This window comes from Microtus ochrogaster, chromosome 5 (genome assembly GCF_000317375.1).
Source record: "Microtus ochrogaster isolate Prairie Vole_2 chromosome 5, MicOch1.0, whole genome shotgun sequence".
NCBI classification, from domain to species: Eukaryota; Metazoa; Chordata; class Mammalia; order Rodentia; family Cricetidae; genus Microtus; species Microtus ochrogaster.
In genome coordinates, this window is record NC_022012.1 from 77269924 (window position 1) to 77292202 (window position 22279).

Consider the following 22279-nt stretch of genomic DNA (forward strand, 5'->3'; position numbering starts at 1 on the left):
TCTCTCTCTCTCTCTCTCTCTCTCTCTCTCTCCTATGTGTGTATGTGTGTGTGTACATGTTTGTGATGGCCAGAACTCAACATTGTGTATCTTTTTGTTGTGTTTCTTTGTTTGTTTCTTTTCTTTTTCAAGACAGTGTTTCTTTGTGTAGCCTTGCCTATCTTGGAACTAGCTCTGTAGACCAGGCTGGCCTTGAACTCACAGAGATACCTTTGCCTCTACCTCCCAAGTGTTGGGATTAAAGGCATATGCCACCACTACCCAGTTAATATTTATTTTTATTATTGTTGAGACAAGGTCTCTATTGTGTGCCCCAGCACATGCAGGAAGAGAAAAGGTACTGCCACAACACATGGAAGAAACTCAGACCCTCTGAACTAAGTGTATTAGCACACAGATCTATGGTTGGAGCGTCAGTCAGACAAGCACAGAGGATGAGGTGGGCATTCCTGGGGCAGGGGTGAGGCAGTAAAGACTTGAGGTCTCACATAACCACACCTAGGAGTGGTCTGGCCCAGAGCCAATGCCTGAGGCTGGAGGCTGTGTCTACTTTCCCTAGAGACCTAGGACATTGCTGCAAGAGCCCTGGAAGCTGGACGGGAGTTCATATCCCTCCCAAGACACATAAGAGTGTGACGATGGCAACAGCTATGGAGGAACCCTGTCGCTCACAGGCTCAAGTTCTTCTGTCACTGTGTGATCCCGGGAAAGTTGTTCCCAAATCTGCTTAGTCTTTAACAAAACGGTTGTATTTAGGGCTGCAAAAGAAAAAAAAAGAAAGAAAGAAAGAAAGAATAGAAAAGAAAAGCCAATAAAACAAAAAACCCAAAAGCATGTAAATAAAAACAACTCAGGATCTACGGCAAAACCCTTCACTGATGTCGGTCACTATGTAACTATAGTATTAGTCTAGAAGCACAGCTGAGGGCTGGGGCAAGCATCCCACTTCCCTGTTCCTGTACCTCTAGGGCAGGTGGTGGCTCACATGTGGCCTGAGTCTGGCTGTTCCGGTGAAGAGAAAAAACTCTGGGAGCAGGTGGCACACTTCAGAACCCCGAGAGAAGTGCCCCAAAAACTTGCTTCCTCCTCCCTCTTCTTATCTGTTTAAACCGGTTCTGCCTATCTAGTTGCGTGGCCAAATTCAGGCAATTGTACTTCAAATTCCTGCAGCGCCTGAAGAGTGCAGGTGACCTGGCCCGGGTTCGCGCAGCACAGCGGCACCTGTCGTCTCCCCAAACAGTGCTGTGGACACTTCTGAGGAGGGTCGGCCCTGTCCCTCCTCTAGAGGGCTCCCTGGGTGTCCCTAACTGTAGAACACAGGGTCTGCAAAGGGGGCTTCTAAGAAGCTTGCCATCAAGTGGAGAGCCGCAGGCGAGTCTGGTGGACCAGCCTGGCCCTATGCCCCTGACCAAGTCACTTTCCACTCAGGTCCTGTCTCTTCCTATGTAACGTGGACCACGTTGGCCTTGGGGCGAGCTCATCTCTGAGGACTTAAATCCAAAGGAGTGCTTCCACCAACCCTCCTAGCAACTCTCAACTGGTGTTGCAGCGGGTGGACTTTCGGAACCTCCAGGGGGCGACCCGACCTGGGAAGGCATCTCGGCCGTGCGCCTCGCCCGTCCAGCGTGTGACTTCACCCAGCGTCCGGAGCCAACGCGGCACAGAGGGCCGGGTTGCCGCCCACGCCCACCAGGCTGCAGGTGCCAGGAGTCCGAGGGGGCCGCGCCTGGACGCGCGGAGCTGGGGACCGCCAGGCGTCCGGACTGCACTCCCGCCTCTGCCTCCGCCTTCTCTTTGTAGCGAGTCCCCGGTCGGTCCTCCCCGCCCCCCGCGCGGCCCGCCGCCCGCCTTTCTTCCTGCCTCGCCTTCCTGCGGCGCGGCGGCCTCATCTATTATAGATGCTCGGCCGCGGCTGACATCAGCCAGCGGCCTCCCGAGCGCGCGGTCCCCAGCTCGGCCCAGCCGCCCGCCACCGCCCGCGCCCGTTCCCGCCGCCCGCTTTCTGCATGACTGTCACAAAGGTAAGCAGCGCAGATCATCGCAGTGCTGGGGACCCGCGGACGCTGCAGCCCCCGTGGCCCCGGCTGAGGGGCACAGGAAGGGATCCCGCGCACGCTCTGGCTCCCAGGAGTCGCTCAGCCCCTGGGGGAACTGCAGGATGCTGGGAGGGGATGCTCCTTCGCCGATGCCTTGGGCCGTGTGGACCACATCCCTGCGCGCCCAGGGACTGCATTTTTAACCCTTGTAGAAGATGCTGCAGTTTTAACCCCTGGAGAACTGCTTCGGGCTGGCGGGCGCACTGGATGTCTGTCCCTCAGTGTCACACTTGAGGACTGAGGGCCCACATGCTGATGATGTAGGGATAGGCTGGCCAGGCTCGCAAGGGGAGCTGCACCCCACCTGCCCTCATCTGCTGTGTACCCCAGGAGCCCGTGCCCCACTCCAAAGCTACCCCGTGGAGGCGCTGCAAGATCCCTGGGTAGCTGCCACGGATAGGGAACGTTCTGCTGCATCTGGGCGGGAGGGCAGGAGTGTATCAGGGAAGAGAAGGTAGGCATCCCGGCCTGCCCTTTGAAGGAAGTTCTGGAGCTCGTCACGGGAAACAGGGTTTGTTAAAGAACTTTGTGGAATGTCTTCCTTGTCATAGGAAGGACAGAGTTAAGAGGAAAGCCGGTTGGGTCAGTGGGATGAGCCCAGAGGCTAAGACAGACTTGACCTCGTCTCTACAGAGAGGGTTAGGCCTTCTCTGGGCTTCGGTTTCCTCTTGTGCTACGGGAGAGTGACAAGATGGGCCTTGGTGGTGATGGACAAACTAGTGAAGACAATGAACTGTACCCTTCCCAGGCTCTGTCCCAGTTCAGACCTCACATCCTGGCGGTGGGCTTGCCCTTGGCTTTGGCGGTGCACTTAACCATCCATACACCTCAGGCCGGCTGGAAAGGAGGAAGCCAAGCAAGACCGGCCACCTGCTGTGGTCAGAGTCAGATGTGGGGTGTCCATTCTAGATCCTTCTAAGAAGCCACATGCCCTAGTGACACGCTCACCCCGGCTTGGACCCCATGTTAGACCTAGTCAATCCCTCAGTGCTGGGACTTGGGAGCATTATGAGAAGGTGAATCTAAGGGCTGGGGGTGCCTCTGTCAAGCTTCTGTATCAAGTGGTAGGATGCTTGACATTTTAAAATTAATACAATTGCCGTAAGGCCGAGGGCTTGTTATTGAGGTTGTGCGTGCCAAAGTGGCAGGCATGTGGGGGCTGAAGAGTAATACACGGGCCTGGGTGGGGGCATAAGCGCTGGGCTGGTAACTATAGCACCAAGGATTGACTCAGCAGCCTCTCCTGTCTATGTGCATAGTTCAGATAACTTTCCTCCCCTGTGTCTAAAACTACTTAACCGAGGAAGAAGCAGAGGCTCGGAGAGGTGAGGTGGCTCACCTAAGGTCACAGGGCAAATATATGGCAGGATTGGGATTTAACCCTCAAGTCTGTCTGAGTCCCCAAGTTGGAGAGCTTCCTATTGCTCTGAACTATTGAACCTCCTGGGACTACGAGACTTTCATGGCAGAGGGACACTGTCTGGGTGCCTGCACCCTGGGCAGGAATGGAACAGGAAGATAACGTGGGGACCTCTTAGCCCACTGTCAGATCTTGCCTTTAGGTGCCTAAGGATTATTTTCTAACACTTGACACCTCCCTGCCCAGCCCCCAGCAAGTCCTTCTGTGTCTCTCTTGTCTCCTGCTCAAACCAGTGTGGCTTTGGTTTAAGCCAGATCAGAGGATTAAATAAAATCCCCACTTTAACCCTGTCTTCTCTCTGTCCCAGCCCTGCACAGTGCAGGGAGGCCTGCTGAACACGGCCCGAGAGTTAGAAGGCGTAGCCTCTAGTCCTAGGTTGGCCACTCACTGGCAATATGACCTTGGATCAGTTCTTTCCTCAGGCCTCTAGCAAGAGCTGGTTCCAGTGAGCCACATCCTCTATGCTGGAAAGGAGCACTTGGCATTCTGTCATCTGGGGGTGGTCCAGTTACTCACAGACTGAAAAGGGGAATCCAGCAAAGAATGTGGGAGACGGGGTCACTGTAGGGAGACAATGACTAGAGGTGATCCCTGGTTATCCTGATCCAGGTAAAGAGTCACAGTGTCCCTCCATATCCCTGGCAGAGTCCTCTGGGCTAGTGCTTGGTGGAGGTCACAGGTTCTGAGCTCTCAGAAGGACATGGCAAGTAGAGAGGACAAAAGCAGGCAGTAAGTCGCTAGACTGTCAGTGGCACTTCCTAACTGGAGCTGAGCCTCAGTTTCCCACTTTCCACTCTGTCTTTTCGATGTTTCCAAGCCCCTTCCTTGTGGGGAGCCCCTGTATCAAAAGCCTGGGGAGCTGTGGAGGGATACCTGTCCTAATTGACACCTGTGCCAATAGTGACACAGCCATGCTGTGACCTTCTAGGCTGGTGGCATGTTAGAACATCTTTGTTATGATGTTCAGCTCGACTGAGTGTGTTTTAGCAAACTACCCTAATTTCTTTATGGAATGGGAGGGGGGCAAAGAAGAAATGTAGTAGAGGGAAGGACCAGGTGCAGCTTCCTAGCCTGTAAACACCTGGTCAAGGCCCCGCCTCTGCTTGTGCCTCAAAAAAAAAAAAAAAAACAAACCCTTGGGGGACAGCTCAGAGGCTGTTTCCTGGTGACAGGAGCTCCAGACCACAATCACGCTCAGGTTTTCGTGCCTGCCCTTTCCAGTGTTTGATCTCGATCCAGTCCTTCACATGTGCTGTGCTGGTATTGCTCCCCTACCTTGCAACATCTGCACTGCTGTAAGATGGAAGATCAGAAAGCGGAACTGTGTGCAAAGTATAAGTTCCTGGGCTGGAAGAAAAGTCTGTGCACTGCACGTAGGCGTCTCACTGATCAGTCCCTCTGGCCTGATCCCTTACCTGGCTCTTGACTGAGATAAGAGTGGAGGTGGGTTTGTAGGTCTAGGAAGGGTCTCTTCCACCGGCTGGTCTTGTCTATTTTCCTATATGCCGTGTGGAGTTAGAGGCTTGTGAGTATAGTGTTTTGGGGCTCTGAGACTAACTTGGAGATCACAGTGTACCCCATGTGGCAGGAACCAGCTGTCCATGAGCAGGACCTAGAGGTGAGCGTGTGAGCAGAGGTGACCCTCTATGGCATCCATCTCCTATCTGAATGGTGATTCCAGGAAAGGGGGTAGCATTGTCACCACATCCGTGTCCTTCTTTGTGGGCCAGCCTTTTCCCTCCTGCCTTAATCGTAGCCTCAGCCTGTTTACAGCAGCCCCTGGCTGCCACTGAAAGTGAAGGGGCCGAGGATGGCATGGCCCTGCCCAGGAAACAGAGTTTGGCAAACATCAGATGCCTCCTGGACATCTGTGGAATCACCAGAGGAGAACTAAATGTTGGAGACGTCAAACATCCTACGCTTTTCCTTGAAAAATGAGGGACCCGAGATCCTGGGAGCACAGGTCATGACCTGCTCCAGCCATGGGCAGCCCAGGGCTAGAGGGCTGAAAGCTGGCCTTTCAGATCCTGAATGGCCTCTCTCCTTGTGGAGTTACTCTGCAAAGGGGACCGCAGGCAGCCTGAATGGAAGTGTTGAGCTGGATTCTAGCCACCCTCCACACTCAGCATTCCGTGTTTGCGCTGCTGGGATCTGGATCTCTCTTCTCCAGTGTGTGGGAGTGCATGCACGCATGTGTGCTAAGGTAGTGATGGAGTCTCACTGTCAGGATGGCCTGGGTCCCAACAGCCCATCCCTACGTCCTTTCTTCTGCCTACTTCTAACTGGGAATGGGGTGTGAGCTGCAGGTCACAAACCCAGTCCAATGGCCCTGAAGTGCCAGAGAGGACCCAGCTCTCCATCCCACAGGCCCTCCTGCCTTCTCTTGCCTCCTGTCCCGCTTCCAGGTATCTGGTACTCTGGTGCAGGAAGGTGTGTGGCTCAACCATTTAGCATGCACTCAGCCCTCAGGCTCAGAATACCTGCCTGGACCGACCAGGCCATGGCTAGTTACCAGGGACACAGAAAACACCAGCCACAGCCCCTACCCTCAGAAGAACAGAGTTGGAAGAAGGGATGGAACAGAGTCTCAAGTTAGATCTGGAGCCTGCGTGGGTAGCAGTCAGGAGCAGTCAATCCTGCCTGCATGTTGTAAGCACTCAATAAATGCAGGTTCCTTCTTCTCTCTCTCTCTCCCTTCCTCCCTCCCTCCTTCCTTCCTTTCTTCTGCCTTCCCCTCTCTGCCTCACGGTGGTAAAATACATTCTCTAGAAAAGCTGTTAGATTCTTTGTTCATACTAGGTCCAGAGGCCCTGTGTTCTTGAATGGGAGACTTCACCCCTGGCACCTGTGGTCACTCTTAGAGACGGAGACGTTAGGGAAGGGCTGTGAAGTCAGTGCAGACCTGAGCTTTGCCAGTTAGGAGAATGGCTGCTGGCAGGGCCCCTGGCCTGGCAGCATCAGGACTGGAGTCTCAGGGATGGAGTGAGTTTTTCCACTGCTCTTGGGCAGTCCAGCAAACTGGAGCAGACATAGCCCCAGCCAGCACCGCTGCAGCCACCTCTGCCAGTAGAGTCTCGGCTCCTGGCACCAGGGCAGCTGGTGATGGATTTGCATCTGCCTGGCCCACAGAGCTTGTTGTGCTGTCCAGAAGATGAGGGAATGGCAGGCTCCCGTGTGCCCAGCACTGCTCCTTCCCCTTCTGAGAGTAGCTATACTGACTGCCCTGAGCTTACTAGGTGGCCTCTAGGGACCCAGGCCCCAGCTTCAGAACAGCCTGGAGCCAGGGCAGCTGGGAGCAGCTGGCACAGGGTAGGGAGGCCTTGCCAGGACAGGACAGATGCAAAGCCAGTGGCTGCCACATGAGAAGGAGCTGTTTAGAATGAGCCTCCTTTTGTGGATCTGGAGTGGCACCAGCTGCTCAGGGGCACGAAAGAGTGGGGGAGGGGAGCTGCCACTAGCCCTTCCCTCTTTCTCTCACCCCTGTAGAGGCCCCTGGAGGGACTTGGTAATCAGTTTCTGGCCTGGTCCTTCGTTCTAATTAATTAAGGAAGCTGTGGGGTTTGCTGGGGACTCAGTTTACAGAGTGTTTGCATGAGCTACAGCCCTGAATCCTTAGGCCTTGTGCACTGGAGAGTCGCCTAGGTTTAAGGATGAGTAAACAGAGCCTTGAGGGTGGAGAGGTCACCACACCCTAGTCGCAGAGCTGATGTGGGTCAGAGGCAGCCGCAAGCCCGGATCTGGCTTGCAAGCTCAGCCTTTCCAGGCTCATCTTGATAGTTACCATCCTTCAACATTAGCCATCATCCCAGTGGTACCAAGTGTGTGGCCTGGGCACATGTGAACGTAGAGACCGTGTGGAACTGGGAGGTGAGTGTACTGTCTGTTCTAAGGACAGAGGGCATCTTGTCAGCACATGGCTTCTGACTCGAGGCTACTTGGACTCCGCTGCCTGCCGGGTCATAACAGCCACTGTCATCTGCACGTTCATCTCCCTGCCCCTGACGCTGAGACTGAAGACTGGTTCAGGCCTGAGCCCCATCCAGAGGTGGCCTGCCCTTCCAGATGGTTCCTGCTGATGAGGGGTGCCGGTGGCATGGAGGAGAATGCAGGCTCTGAGGTCAGATAGATGGTCTCTCTCCTTTACTTGTTCTGCATTCCTGGGCAAGCTACCTTAGCTCTCAGAAAATGCTTCCCCTCTGGTAGTTGAGACTGGTGACAGGAACGATTATTGCTAACCTGAGGAAGCCTGTCCTTGTGAAGTACTTACCACATGGCTGGCAGTGAGCGTTAGTACATTAGGAAGGAAGAAAGTTAACTACCATCCCGGAGGCTAAGAAATCAGCAGCTTCGGGGGGCCCTGGAACAGCCTCCATTCTGCCCTGCTCCCTCTAGGAGGGGTCAGGAAGTGGCATGAACTGTGTTAAGAATGAAAAGAAGGTAGCAGGTGAAACGGGGGTCACCTAGGGCTGGGCGAGAGGCTCAAGGGTCAGGATGGACAGATGTCTGGATCCGGACTCTAATATCCCTGGTGACTTTGCGCATGCACTGCAGGGAGGAGTGTGAAATATGGGGATCAGATCAGATCGTTTCATCTAGGAAGACGTGCAGCAGGATGCTTTGCTTCTTCCCGCTTTCCAGATGACAAATCCAGCCCTCAAAGTGGTCTGCAGTCAGGCAGAGTGGAGGACGGCCAAAATGTGGGCCTCCTAGCTATGGCTTCCTTCCCTCCCCTGCCCAAGAGTCGACACTGGGAGAGTGGCCCCAGCCTGACCAGGGGATGTGGACCATGGCATGGTCAGTCACACTGGCTCTGTCCCTAGAGCCTTCCTGGACTCCAAGGAGGGCAGTGGTCACACTGGCCCCAGGCTGCAAAGTGAGATCATCTGTTTCCAGATGAGCTCTGGAAAAAGGAGAGTTGGCTTTGGCAGAGAACTCCCTGCCTTCCATCTCCAGGGAGCTCAGTCATGACAGTTTGTGTTCGTTCAGCTTTTTTTATTATCCAGATTGGGCCTTCGACTTTCAAGTGGACCTATAGGGAAATGTCTGCAGCTGTTCAAAGGCCACTGCTCTGCAGCTGAGCATCCCCACAGCTGGAGTATCAAGCAGGTAGGAGCTAGACACAGCACACACGCCACAGGCTTAACCTCACTGGGACCTGTGAGGACGAGGGCTCACACCCAGGGAGGCTCTGGCCACACAGAGACAAAGGCAAAAGAAAATTCCCACTGAGGAAGGTTCCAAGAGACCCTAGGTTTAGAGTTAACTCCCAGGAAGCCCATGGTCATAGGATCAAGCTCCCTGAACCTGTGGACCCAATAGAAACGTTGGAGCATTAGGAATGGTCCTGTCTGTCCCTTCCATTTGCTTATGAGTGCTACTGTGTTAGGAAACAGCTCTCAGATTTTCTCTGGGTGTAGATTCTAATTTTCAAGTGACTCATAGACGCAGCAACAGTAAGAGAGGTAGCTAACACTCCCAAAGTGCCTAGGATATGTCTAGTGCATGCGCATGTGCGTGTGTGTGTGTGTGTGTGAGAGAGAGAGAGAGACAGAGACAGAGACAGACAGACAGAACATGCACATGGTGGACTGGCCTGGAGCTCACTGATTTGCATCTAGCTGGCCAGCAAGGCCCAGTGTCCCTTCCATCTCTACCTCCCTAGCAGCGGGATTAAATTAAAACAGTGTGCCACCACCCTGGGATCCAACCCAAGACTTCGTGTTTGCAAGGCATCTTACAGACTGAGGTGTCAGTATTTTAAGAGGGGCCACGGGTATAGCTCACTGATGGAGCACTTGCCCAGCAGTGACAGGGCCTGGGTTCCAGACCCAGCACTGCCTGAAATCAGTTTTCATTCTTCGTTTATTAATCTTTATGGAAACTTTTGAGGTCTGTGCTATTATTAATCTTCTTCCTATAGTTGCAGATACTGACACCAGTGAAGAGAGAGAGATAGCCAAGGACACACAGCAAGTCCTTGGCTCAGCCCGACTCCAGGGCATTTAGTATCACTACTGTCAGGCAAGGCGGCGCCAAGCCCAGAGCATGGCGAGAGAAGAAAGCGTGAGACAGAAGACCCAGGTCTTGTCTTTGCTTCTGTGAGGTGTTGGGCTAGGTCCTCCATCTCTAAGTGCCATTCCCTTTGAGTATCCTCTCTCTGTAACATGTAAGTTACATGCTCTGCAGATGTCATAGGAGGTGATCTATCGTGTGTTGAGTTTTTTTGTGCCCCCTCCCCGCAAGCCAGTATCTCACAGTCTGCAGAGCTAAGCAATCTCACACCGCAGATAACTAACTCTCTGCTCCCCTACTGCAGTCCTGACCAGAACTGATTCATAATCTGTGGGCGGAAAGGAAGCTCTTCCAAACAGTCCTTGTTCCTGCTCCGTGCAGACGAGAAGCTGTTGTTCTTTCTCCCTGTTTGGTCAATTTGTGCTGCTTCAATATGCTTGGGGCATGCAGAATGCCTGTGACAGCTGTGTTATGAGTCTGTGAAGAGATGGCTCGGTCAGTGGAGCGTTTGCATAAGCGTGAGGACCTGAGTGGGGATCTGGAAGCTGCTGGGATTGCTGGGACATGAGAAAGCCACAGGGAAGAAAGGGGGCAGAAGGACCTCGCTCCTGAGTCTTCCTCTTGTGTTGCTCTGCTGACCACATTAAAGTCCCCTTTATGGACTCCCCGGTGAAAGGCGGGCTTGTGGAGAAGGGGATTTCTGCAGATCTGAGGACTTTATTGTCGTCTTCCAAAGATCCTGTGTCTTCTTTCCTGTTATAATGGTCTCTGGGAACAAACCCAAGTGATTATGGGTTGAGATTACTTTGGGGCCTGAGCTAGCCTTTTCTTTCAGAATCCTGGAGCACGTGAATTTCTCAGCCCTTGGAGCTCTAAGATGCTTGGAGTTCAATATCCCAGCCAGAAGGTAGAGCCCCACATGTGGTGTGTGCTTCTAATTTCCCCGTTTCTTTTCTTTTCTTTCTTTAATTTTTTTAAGACATGACTTCAGGGTTAGCCTCAAACTCACTGCATAGCTAGGGATGACTTTGAACTCTTGATTCTGCCTCTGCCTCTTGAACTGTTAGGATTACCAGCATCCACTCCCACACCCGGTTTACACAGTGCTAGGAGCTGGAACCAAGCCTCCGTGAATGCTAGGCAAGTACCCTACACACTGGACTACACCCCCAGCAGCATGCTGACTTCTGAGCGTTCGCTCTGGCTCCCTGTCTTGACTGTGAGCCTGCTGAGGTCTTAGGCTTGTCCCTCTTGGCACCTCTCACAGCGTCTACCAAGGGCCATGTGCTTTAGCAAGGGTGTGAGATGTCCCTGGAATAAGACCGGAGGAAACCCAAGACACTGACCAACTGCTGCTGCCGGGGCTCAACTCTCATGGCTGGAGAGCCAAGGTCTTTAGGAGCCAGAGGGACACTGAAGGCAGATAGGGATGTTACCCACCCTCACAACCCAGAAGCTTTGCTTGAGGGGACCTGGGGGAGAATATAGCTCTGGGGATGAGGGTCCCTGTCCTCCGATTAGTAAGCTTCAGTTAAGCAGGAGTTTCTCAGCTTCTTGTGTTTGCCTGATGCTAACAGTTCAAGGACTGATTGAGTGGGGAAAGTTCCAGAATCTTGAGACTTAGAGAACTCGGCCTGAATTGGAGGGGGCCCCCTGAGTGGAGAGGCTTGGTTCCCCAGGGGACCAGTCAAGAGTGCTCTGTCGTGAGGCCTGGTTCTGGTTGTGGCAGAGCTAGGAGGAGCTCTTCCCTACCAACAGCCTGGAATTATGGAGGCCTGGCAGCTGCCAGCTCTACATGCCAGGCTGTCACTGTGGCCTCTGCTGTCCCTGTTGGAAGCCTCTTCCTGGTGCACTGGGCTCTGGCCAGCTCTCCCTCCTTTTATCATTGAGGCCCTGGGTTGGGAGCCTGGGTTGCTAAGAGCTTCCCTCTGGCCAGCCCCTATCACCAGCCTGAGGAGATTCTCAGCCAAGTTATGGCTGAAACTCTGATTTGAGCGAGAGAAAGAGAAGATGGGGGAGGGGAAGGAATGGGTACTCGAGAGCAGTGAACAAAGCTACCCCTGTGGGGCCAGGGAGGACCATCTTGCTGGAACTGCCTGGAACTGGGACTGTGTGGGCCTTGGTTTTTGGTAAAAGAGTGGGAAGAAATGGTCCCCCCAGGCCTGCCCCTCTGCTGTGCACTATGGGGCTACTACCTCATGCACCCCACAACTCTGCGCTGATCCACAGTTTTCAGTTGGGGCAGCTGAGTCTCCAAGAAGGTGCATAAAACTGTGAACACCCTGGCTCATGTAGTAGGGACGGGTAGAAGGAAAAATGTTGGGATGCTGGCTGCATAGCCTCAGGCATCTACAGAAGCATTAAGGACCACAGCCTGGCTGTGGATGGTAGATAATGGATGGTACCTTGGCCCTTCTCCAACCTCCAGCTTAGACCAACTTTAGAGTTCAGTCCCTTTGAGACTTTAAGTTTTTGTTGTTGATTTAAGACAGGGTTTCATGAAGCCCAAGTTAGCCTTGAATCTACTATACATCCCCAGGATAACCTTGAACTCCTAACCCTCCTACCTTTACCTCCCAGCACTGGGATTATAGGTATGCGCCACCATGCTGGGCTTTTATTTTGTTGTTGTTGTTTAAATGCATTTCTGAGGATCAAACCCAGAGCCTTGTTCATGCCAGGTAAGCACTCTGTCAACTGAGCTCCATCTCTGGACCCCTCTGGGCCTTTAGATGTTGTAAGTCCCTTGAAGGTAACCTTTCAACCACTGTCATTTTCTAGGCCTGGCCTTCAGAACAGGGGCGTGAAGTACTGAAAAGTCAGCAGAGATCCTTGAGAGAAAAGCCAGGCAGGGTGAGCGCCAGTGTCCATGACTGAGTCAGTTCTGAAGGGAAGGGGAGGGGAGGGGAGGAGAAAACACAGCCAGCTTCTCTAGCCAGCTCTGACCTGGTCACCTTCCTACTCCCTGCAAACACAGAGAGGCCTGGGGTCAGTTAGAACACACTTGCAAAGATTTGCAAACTAGGCTGCCCTGGGAATACCTACAGGGTTGAACAGTAGCTCTGTGTCTCTGTAGGGAGACCAGGCCACTCAGAAGAACGCATGGCTGCAGGAGTGCTGGGGAAGAGGGTGTCAGGCAGGTCATAGAGAACAGAGATAGAGAGATCTAATCAGAATTACGGTGCTCTTAGGAGCGGGCTGGAAAGGTGGAACAGTGTGTGGAGGAGGAAGCCTGGCTCTACCTTCAAGGATGCTCAAGGTGAGGACAGGTGAGGGGCAGAAGACATTCCAGATGGGAGGTGGGAGCAGCAGTGTGGAGGGGGACAAATTTAGTTCACTGTGGGTCAGACCAGAACTGGGAGCTACTGGGTGGGGGGATGAGCAGGGAGGCAAGGAGGAGCCCGAGCCATGCGACTCTGGACTCCCAGGCTTACAGAAGTAGACCATGACCCTGGTTGCACTTCTGGAAGGCGTGCCTCTTCCTGTGTTGCCCTGGAGACAGAGAATAAGCAGACACTCCCAGCACCTGTCCCCTTTCTTGAGGATAGCTCTGAGCAGGCCACTCCATGACACTGTCCTCCATCCTAGACCTTAAGATGGTAGATGCAGAGGAAGCTGGGTAAGGCCCGTCTCCTTCCAGGAAGACATAGCCAGAGCTACCATGACAAGGCCGTGTGGGGTACAGGGGCTCCTGCTGAATCCTGCCCTCACTCCCTGTGTGACCCTGGGCCAGTCCCTCCTGCCAAGACTCGATTCATCAGCTGTCCTCCAGTAGTATTATCTGGTGAGGCTGGGTTCAGGAGTGACTTGACACACAGTGTCCCACTGTGGCCCTTGCTTACCCTCCTCTCCTCCCCGAGCTCCCAGACCCTGAAGGCTGCATCTCTTTCGGAGCATGTTCTCTACTGCACACACCTCACACACCTCATCCTTCCTCATTCTGGGGGGACCGCAGGAGACTTCAGGCAGAGAGGCCAAGTTCAAGTCCTGTTACCCACTGCTCTGGGCCTGAAAAAAGGTATTCTTCTCTTGAGTGCTGGGCTTACTGCTGTATGGTAGGTACCCTGGTTCCTATGACACATGGGGAAGGAGTCTTCCCAGCCAGGGCCTTGCCTGGTTGTGTTCCTCTGCCTCCTTCATTCAGCAACGGGGCTTTTCTCTGATGTGATTCTAACCCAATTTCAATGGTGCCCGGGAGTGTGAGGTCATACACAGAACCTTCTGGATCGATAGTGGTGACATGAGTGTACATGTGTACAAACATCCACTGCTCCATCACTCTGCACATGTAGGGTTTATGTGCTAGGGCATGCTACATACATGTTACATAGAAAATGTGGGAACGCATAGGCAGAAGAAACCAACCCTCTCTAGGACACTGATTTGTGTTCCAGAGAACCCAAATCTGGGATGGGGGGAGCAGGTGTGGGGTCTACACTGGGACCTTAGAAGTGCAGGACCAGCAGTGACTCCCTGTCATCATTGGCCATGATTTCAGCCCTAGCTGGTGCTCACTTGGCTGGGTCTGACCTCTGCCTCTGGAGCTGCCTTGTGGACCTGCACCCGGATGTTGCTTGATTCTCTCTTGGTCCTCCGGTGACCAGCTCAAGGTTGTTTAGAGTTTTGCAAACAGTTCAGTCATTGATCCTCCCTGTCCCCTGGCATCTCAGGGATCTCAGGGAGGTGACCTGGGTGGCAGTGTGCTTCCTAGAGATCCCTTCTAGGCCTAGCGGTGGCCCTTAGACAGCTGGTGACACAGGAGCTGCAGATGGCTCTCTAGGGACAATGTGATGAAGGAGAATGCCATAGGAGAAGTTCCCGGATGGTGGTGGCCAAGAGCCACAAGGAGAAGGGGAGAGGAACAAGGCACTGCTGTGTGATCAAGTAAGGTTTGCTGGAGGTGACAGTGGCACAGGTCAGCGGACATAGAAAACACACACACACACACACACACACACACACACACACACTCACACGTTCTTCCAGAAGTCTGTTGGAATGGAAAGGACTGGTTTGAGTGAGGGGGAAGATATGCAAGAAGGATCCTGGCTTCCAGGGAGTGTGGAGCAGACAGCCCTGAGCTTGGGATGCAGGGTGAGGCTGGATGGGAGCACAGGAAATAACCATCTGAAAACTGGAATCGCATTGGCAACAGGAGCCTCTGAATATTCCAGATCCAAAAATAATATGCCCCACAAAAGTCAAAAGCTGGGATAAATAAACAAAAGGAGCTGGTGCAGGGCACCCTTGGGGAGTTTGAGCTTTGCATAGTTCTCCTGTGGGTGGTGCCTTTCTGTGGGGGAATCTGGCATCCCTGCAGGGGTGACTGAAGTGTCCCCAACAACAGCAGACATGGCAGACTCTGTCCTCCTGGAGGGCCATGGGGAGGGGTGCTTCTGACAAGGATTGAACTCTGGACTCCTGCTCACTGTGGATCACACCCCCACGAGCAGCTTCAGCAGGAAGGGCCCGTTTCCTGCCGTCCCCAGTCCCACAAAACCCTGGGGGCTCTGCAGTGCTGGGGGTGGGGAGTCCTGCATGGGAGAGACACCCTGTTTCTGAGTTAGCTGCAGTAGATCAAAAGCAGGTCTGTTTGTTTGTGCTGCCTGAATGTTTACAGGAAGATGAGAAAGTAGCTATGTTTATTGAACATATCCTCCAGGGCAGAAGCCACAGGGAAAGGCGGCTTCCGGTGTCTCGGCAAGCGATGGTATGATTGGTCTGGGTTTTAAGCCAAGCAGAGGCTGAGCTTTGGGAGGAAGGAGTGAGAAATCTGAAGAGGCCAGAGCATCCTCTCATCCTTCTAGGCTCCAGAGAGCCTTTCCTGGTGACTTCAAACAGTAACTGGAATCTTAGCCTGCCTTCTATTCTGAACTCTACCTCTACTATGTTGAGTGACCATGGGCAATTTACTTAACCTCTCTGGGCCTTTGTTTCCAATTTGGAAAGGAGGGAGTTACCAATTCAGTTCTATCTGCTCCTTATGAGCGTTTGGAGGGTCAGAAGGATTCCGGTGTGGCCAAGCACACGGAAGATTTATTGTGCTGTGCCAAGTACCATTTATGCAAGGTTTAAAGCCAATAAAAGGACTGAAGGAAGCCCAGAGCCCAGGTGAGCCTATGGGATCAGGGCAGAGGGTGTGCCCCCTTGACACAGGCACTACCCTGCCTCAGCGGCTGAGACAAAAGGCCTCTTCCTTCTTTAGGTAGACTTCCACATCCCTTGTCCCTGAGAATGCTGGCAGGATTTCCTCCCAGGAAGGGGATCTGTTGTCCGGTTTACATTCCCCGGGGAGCTGCGGAAACCAAGAAGTAAGGTAGCAATTCCTCCTGACAGTGGGCTGGGCTAGTCTTCAGAGGGGAAAGCCTGGGGCTCCAGGCCAGGGGGTGTGACAGAGTCAACTTGGCTGCCACTCACGAGAGGGGCCCAGAGCTCTCTGTCTGCCCTGGGGTGCTGCATCAGGTGTCTCTGGGACACTCCCGGGCTGAAGCTCAGTCTCATGAGTGGAGCCTGCCACCCTGATCCCGGGGTGGGTTGTGTACCCGGTATAGTTCATCACAGCTGCCTTCCTCAGAGCAATCAAGGCTACACAGAAACCTGCACCCAGGGAGCACCTGCTGTATGCCAGCCTTCGCTCTGCCTCAGAGGACACAGAGGGGACAGGCCCATCCAGCTTTTAAGGAAACAGAACTCTTGTTTGGGAAGTGAGCAGCCAAACAGACACGAGGAGATGTGTGAGCGAGCACTGAGTGGGAGCCCTGAGGACTGAGGGGACCCGTAGAGGGGGCCTGCTCAGGCTCTGGGAGGGGGGCGCACCGAGGAGCCCCGGTGGCCAGGAAGATGGAAGGCTGCTGGTGGCTGGGTGGGCGGTAGTGGAGGTCTGTCTAGAAAGGGAAACTACGCAATCAAGCTTGGAGCCGGCAGCGTTCCTCACTAAGGGTGTGTTGGGCCAGCAAATGTTCTAGAAAATGGGACGCGCGTCTATCTACCCTGTGATCAAAACAGAAAAGGTCCCTGCCCTCAAGGACAGGCTCAGGAGGGTGGGGAGGCTATACTGAGCACAAGTAACATCCCGTCCGTTGGACGTAAATGACATTAAGAAAAACGTGGCCAGGCAAGGGCCAGAGTGACGGAGCAGCCTTGGTGAGAGTGGAAGAAAGAAAGAGAAGGGTGGAGCATGGGAAATCTGAAGACTCTGACCGAGAGTGGCCAGCTGGAAGGCTGGGAAGGGCCTGCCTGCCTGCCACAGACGTAACATGGCCCCTGGCGGTAATGCCAGAAGCCTGGGTCAGAAAGGAGGCTGAGGAGGAAGTGCTTTCTCCTCTGGCTACTGACTGAGAGCTGTGGGAGGTCTGGTGTGGGGAAGATGAGGCTGGAGCTCACCATGTTTACCCAGCAGCCATGGTGAGCCGTGAGGGTACAAGTCAGGCCACAGCTGTGGAAAGAGATGCAATCAGGAGATAACATGAATGCTGGGGACTAAGTGGGACTAAGAACACTGCCAGGTGACATCCAGGGTATCCCCAAACATTTGGAATCCTCGCATCACTTGCCCAGACTTGCTGACCTGTGGCCCATGGATCCAGTCAGTAGCTTCACCTGTCACCTCTCCTGTCCTGAGCATTCTTCAAACTGGGCCATGTGCTCCTGCTGGGCCAGCTGTGTTCAAGATGCCCTCAGGTCGCCTTCTCTTGTCTCCCAGCCTCTGCTCATTAGTATTTTTGGACAGAAGCAGCTCTCTATCTCTCTCTTTCTTCCCTGTGGGGAATTGGAGCTCTGGTTGGTTCAAATTGAGTAACGCAAAGAGCAATTAAGTCACAAACTTCTCGGTCAAGGAGATGAGACAGGAAGAAAGAGTTTGCTGCTTGCTAGGCCTCTGGGCACAGGCTTTCTGGGCTGGCCTGGTTTGGGGACTCAGGTGGTGGAGATACTGTGCAATTGAAATCTGTCAGGAGCACTGGGAGTGGGGGTGGGTGGAGTGAGGAGCAAAAGGTTTCCCCATTTTTCACCCTGCCACAGCCTGCGTGGAGCCCTCCACCTGGGTCTCCTAGCACCCTGCGCACAGCCTGTAAACACGACCTATCATGTGAAGAGGCACTTTGAGGCTCAGAGAGGCTAGGTAACACAGCCAAGGTCACACAGCAGACAGAGATGGCTCCAGATTCTGTCACATGTCTTAGGACATTTGCCTTTAGCCAATAACATCTCCAGATTGCTGCTTCCCTCCCATCTCCGAAGGAAAGAAAAGGAAAAGCCCTCACAAACAAACCATCCTGTTGCCATGGAGCTAAGCGGCATCACCAGAGTGACTGTGGTAAAGCCGGGCAGAGAGAAGCCGGCTCAGGAAAAACTCCAGCTATGCTTCCGTCCCCATCCCTGCTCCCCATTCCCAGTCAGCACAGCCTGTCCCACGGCTCTCAGAGGCAGCTGGCCAGTTTCAGAGCCATTGTGGTAGGCCCCACACCAGGTGCAAGCTGGCCAGGTGGGAGGCGTGAGGGCTGGAAGTCTGCCGGTTTGGCATACCATCCTACCCCTCTGCACGGTCCAGAGGCAAGTTCTGGAAAGTTCCACCTTCCAGAAGCTAACCGGTTAGTGCCCTGGAGAGGTGGGCACCTGGTGACTCACACATTTCCCATTCTGGAGCACACACACCCCCCACTCCACCCAGTCCTCCAATTTGACAAGAGCTGACATTTCTGCCCTTTCTCCCCTCTCCAAGGGCTCATTGTTGGGTGCTCCTGAAGGAACAAACAGGTCTGTGTGGAGATGAGCGAGGCCCAAGAGGAGCTTTTGCAGAAGGAAGCATGTTCTGAGGAGGGTTTCTGGAACCTGAAGGGAGGATTTCCTTCTAGGGAAGCCGGTGGGGACTGAAGTTAGGGTAGCCATGTCATGGGTCCACCAGGGAGGGCCTGACTGGATTAGAGGAGCAGGAAGAAGAGCAGGGATGTGCCGCCAGCATCCTTCTCCACAGACCACTCACCTGGACATTGGATACCTCCCGTCTCTGGCCATGCCACCCCTTAACTTCTGTTCCTGCTGGCCTCAAACTCAGTCTGACCGTTCTCTGCTCCCTTTCTACTGGAGATGCCGCCTAATCTCCTCTTTTTATGACCTGCTCCAAAGGAGCCTTCTGCTTGCTTCTTCGCTGAACTCTGGCCTCACGCCACTGCCAGGGTGAGATAGTTGTATTAGAATGTGTCTCACCTTTACTGTACTAGCCTGAGCCCTGAGGCCTGCAGCAGGGGGTAAGGGATGCTCAGGCTGTGATCGCTCTATGCCTGGCCCTTCGATGCCCAATTAGAACAGCGGTTCTCAACCTTCCTGTGCCGCGACCTTTCGGGACAAGCCTCACGCTGTGATGACTCTCGACTTAAGGTTATTTTCATTGCTACTGTTATGAATCGTTATATAAATATCTGCTATAAGAAATATCTTATATGCACCTCCTGTGAAAGTGTTGGACAGCTCCCCCAAAGGGATCACCACCGGTTGAGAACCACTGCTCTAAAGGGTACAGAATACAGCACCTACCCAGGAAAGGAAGCATGTAGGATAAATAGGAGCTGCCCAGACTGAGGCAGGGCTGCTCTGGAACAATTCTGAGGGAGAAGTGTTCCCCGGGGCAGCTCAGTTCTCTGGTCCTAGAGAGGCAGGCCCTGGTGACCCCGTGACAACAGTACACTCTTAGGCTCAGCCCTCCTCTGGGAGACTGCCATATGCCTTCCGGACATCCGGGTCTCATTATGCCACAACTCAAAAATCCATCTTGTCTAATTGTGCTCCAGGCCTGAGTGAATTCAGAGACTATTAGCGAGGCTCTGGGGGGGCCCAGGTCTCCATGGCAACAGAGGATGCGTCCTAATGAACTAGGTCCTTGGAGACTGGCAGGGGGTTGGGGGTCCCTTGCCTGTCTCTTTGTGTGAACTGCTTTTGCTGTCTCTGCTTCCGAGGCAGACCCCCATGAGAAGGAACACAGGGCTGGGGAGAGGACACTGAGACAAACCACGAATGGCCCATGGCGGTATGTCCCTGTACCGCACAGAAGGAAGAATCTTCTAGCTGATCCCATGGCTGCTGCCAAAGATTTCTTCAACCTACAAACAAACAGTCCTTCATCTAAAGAACAAATGCACATGCATATACAGACACACAACACACATGCACATATGTATGCTTGTATACACATACATATCCGCGCACATATGTAATGTACCCCCACACATATACGTGTGCATACCCATATGCATGCTTGCATGTACGTGCATGCATGTGTCCATATGCATGTATACACACACAACACTCCAAACTCTAAGAGCTTAAGTACCACTTTTTCTGCAGCTCCTTTCCTAACATGAGTGTTGTTCCTTGACTCTTGGCTACCTCCGCCAGGTAGCTCCCTTGGAGTGACTGTCTCTCCTACTTCTAGGATGACCCTTGGCTAACTCATGCCCCAGGGCCCTCTTGTAGCCCAGTTCCAGGCCTGCACCTCACAAAGGACACACTATTTCTCTGCCATTGGGTGACAGCTCCTCCAGTATGGGTCTTTCTCTCTCCCTGAGGGCTAGTTCAGCTGGTGAAAGGGTTTGTCAGTGTCCCCCTTCTCCTGAGCCTGGAGCGTGACTGTTGATACGGTTCCTGAGGACTTTACAGACACTGCTGCCTCTCATGGCAGTCATGACAGTTCATAGAGGAAGAGGGTGACCTAAAATCAGAACCCTGGAGAAGGAGGGGACATTAAAGGGAGCCCCAATGACCTCAATTTTGCAGGATTCTCTGGCTCATAGCCCTTGAGCTCCCCAGCCTGGTTGCAGCAGGGTGTATGGGAGGAGGGCGGGAGAGAGAGATGTGGATCCAGCAATCTCTCCACTGCCCCACCCCTCCCTTTCACGGCCCTGCTGATGGTGGGTTTTTAGAAAGAGAGGGAGAGGAATGAGTAGGGAGGATGCAGGCTGGCTGATTTTTAATTAAAAGGGACTGGATACCTCCCAGCTACCCTTTGGGGGCAGTAGCATTCCTGGGGTGTGTGTCACTATCAGGAGGAACAAGGTGGCATGCAGGTGTGGGGGAGAACAAAGGTTTCTGTGGATCTGCACCCCTACCACCCTAGGGCTTGAGCACTCCCGAGTATCCACCCTCCACCTGCTCTGAGCCTGCATCATCCCTGGCTGTGTTGAAGGAGATGCTATTGCCCTGGCCTTAGGGCTGTGGGAAAGTGGGCTGATGTGTGGTGGGGACTCACAGATCGCCTGTCCCGAACCCCATCCTTCCAGTATCCCTCCAAACATTGTCTTTTGTAAGTCGCTGGAATGAAAAGATAAATGTGGTCAACAAGGTCACAGTCAAGGGCAGTGTGGGAGTGAGGCTGCTGGGATGACCAGGCAACTGCCAGACACCAGACACAGCAATGAGGAATTCTGGGAGGAAAGGGAAGTAGACAGAGCAGGGCAGGGGCAGAAACAGAGAAAAAGTCGGCTCCAGGTAGCGGCAGAAGTCTTTCAAAAGAGAAAGATGTGAGAGCCAGGTTGTAGGGTTCCAATCCTGAGGTTCTGAACAAGCTTTGAACCCCTGTTTCCATATCAAGACGTGGGGAGAATATAGGCAGAAGTGTTGTGAGCAGTCAGTGTGTTTTACGTGTGCAAAGCGCCTAACACAGAGTGTGTCCGGTGAACGCTCTGCAGTCCTGAGCCGTCCCTTCTCACCCTATGTCTGCTCAAGGCTGTCACTGTAGAGCCCCCAGCATTGCTCAGAATGTCTTGTGATTTCTGTTCAGCACTAGCCTCTAAGGTTAGGAAATAGGCCTGGCTCTTCATGGCCTGCCCAGGCCCAAACCATCGCTCCATTGTGAATGGACCAAGCTTGTGTCTGAGTGAGTCTGTATCATGCTGGTGAAGGCAAAGATGTCTGATCAGAAGATATCCTTGCCCGAGTCTTGCCAATCCTATTAAAGGAAGGGGATATGGAATCCACGTGGCTAGACTGTGCAGGCCTTCCCAGGGACACTGGCAGGGTCAGGCCCTCCCTGTGTGGAAGCTGTGATTAAAACCGACCTTTATACTTCCTGGTAAATTCAGTCCCAAATTTCAGCCTAGCATTCCAACACCAGAAATCCCCCCCTTCTGAGACTCCAAGGAGAGAAAGGAAGGCCCACAGTGCTTTTGTTCTGTCTGGCTACTGCTGCTCTGACCACCATTCTCTACCACACATGTATTATCTTGATAGTCAGGAGACTACTAAGCAACTTGAAAGACATTTCTCAAAAGAGAGAATAAGTCCAAAGTCCCAGCTGCCCAGTGTCATTCTGGGTTCTGGGGCAACGTGGTCCAAAACTGTATAAACCATTATCAAAAACGCACAAACTAAAGAGGTGTCTGCCTTTGGAGCGCAATTTGGCAACATGTATCACAAGCCATAAAAATGTCCACATCCTGTGACCTAGTAATCCCACTTCTGGGAATGTGTCCAAAGGAAGTAATCCAACGCAGAGAAAGGCTCTGAGCATCAAGATGCTCAACACAGACCTATTTATACAGCCCCCAAAGTGGAAGCCGAAAAGGGGCCTGACAGTAGGAGGCTGGCTGAGTGCATTAAGTAGTATATATCCGTGGAACATTCTGCAGCTGTTAAAAATTATAATGCCAAGGGCTGAGGAGACGGCTTGGCTGGTAAAGTTTATGCCATAGAACCACCAGGGCCTGAGTTCTGATCCTCACATCCACCCCCTCCCCAGACACACACACACACACACACACAC

At 53.3% G+C, this 22279-nt stretch overlaps 1 protein-coding gene across 1 annotated transcript in view; it reads left to right on the plus strand.

Annotated features, from left to right (window-relative positions):
* Positions 1-1328: 1328 nt before the first annotated feature.
* The window catches only part of Coro2b (coronin 2B), a 114146-nt gene continuing 93195 nt past the window's right edge, over positions 1329-22279 (plus strand). The window contains exon 1 of the mRNA XM_005347799.2: positions 1329-2021. Within this exon, the coding sequence (XP_005347856.1) occupies positions 2007-2021 (15 nt within the window). The 5' untranslated portion in view covers positions 1329-2006. The remainder of the gene's footprint in view (positions 2022-22279) is intronic.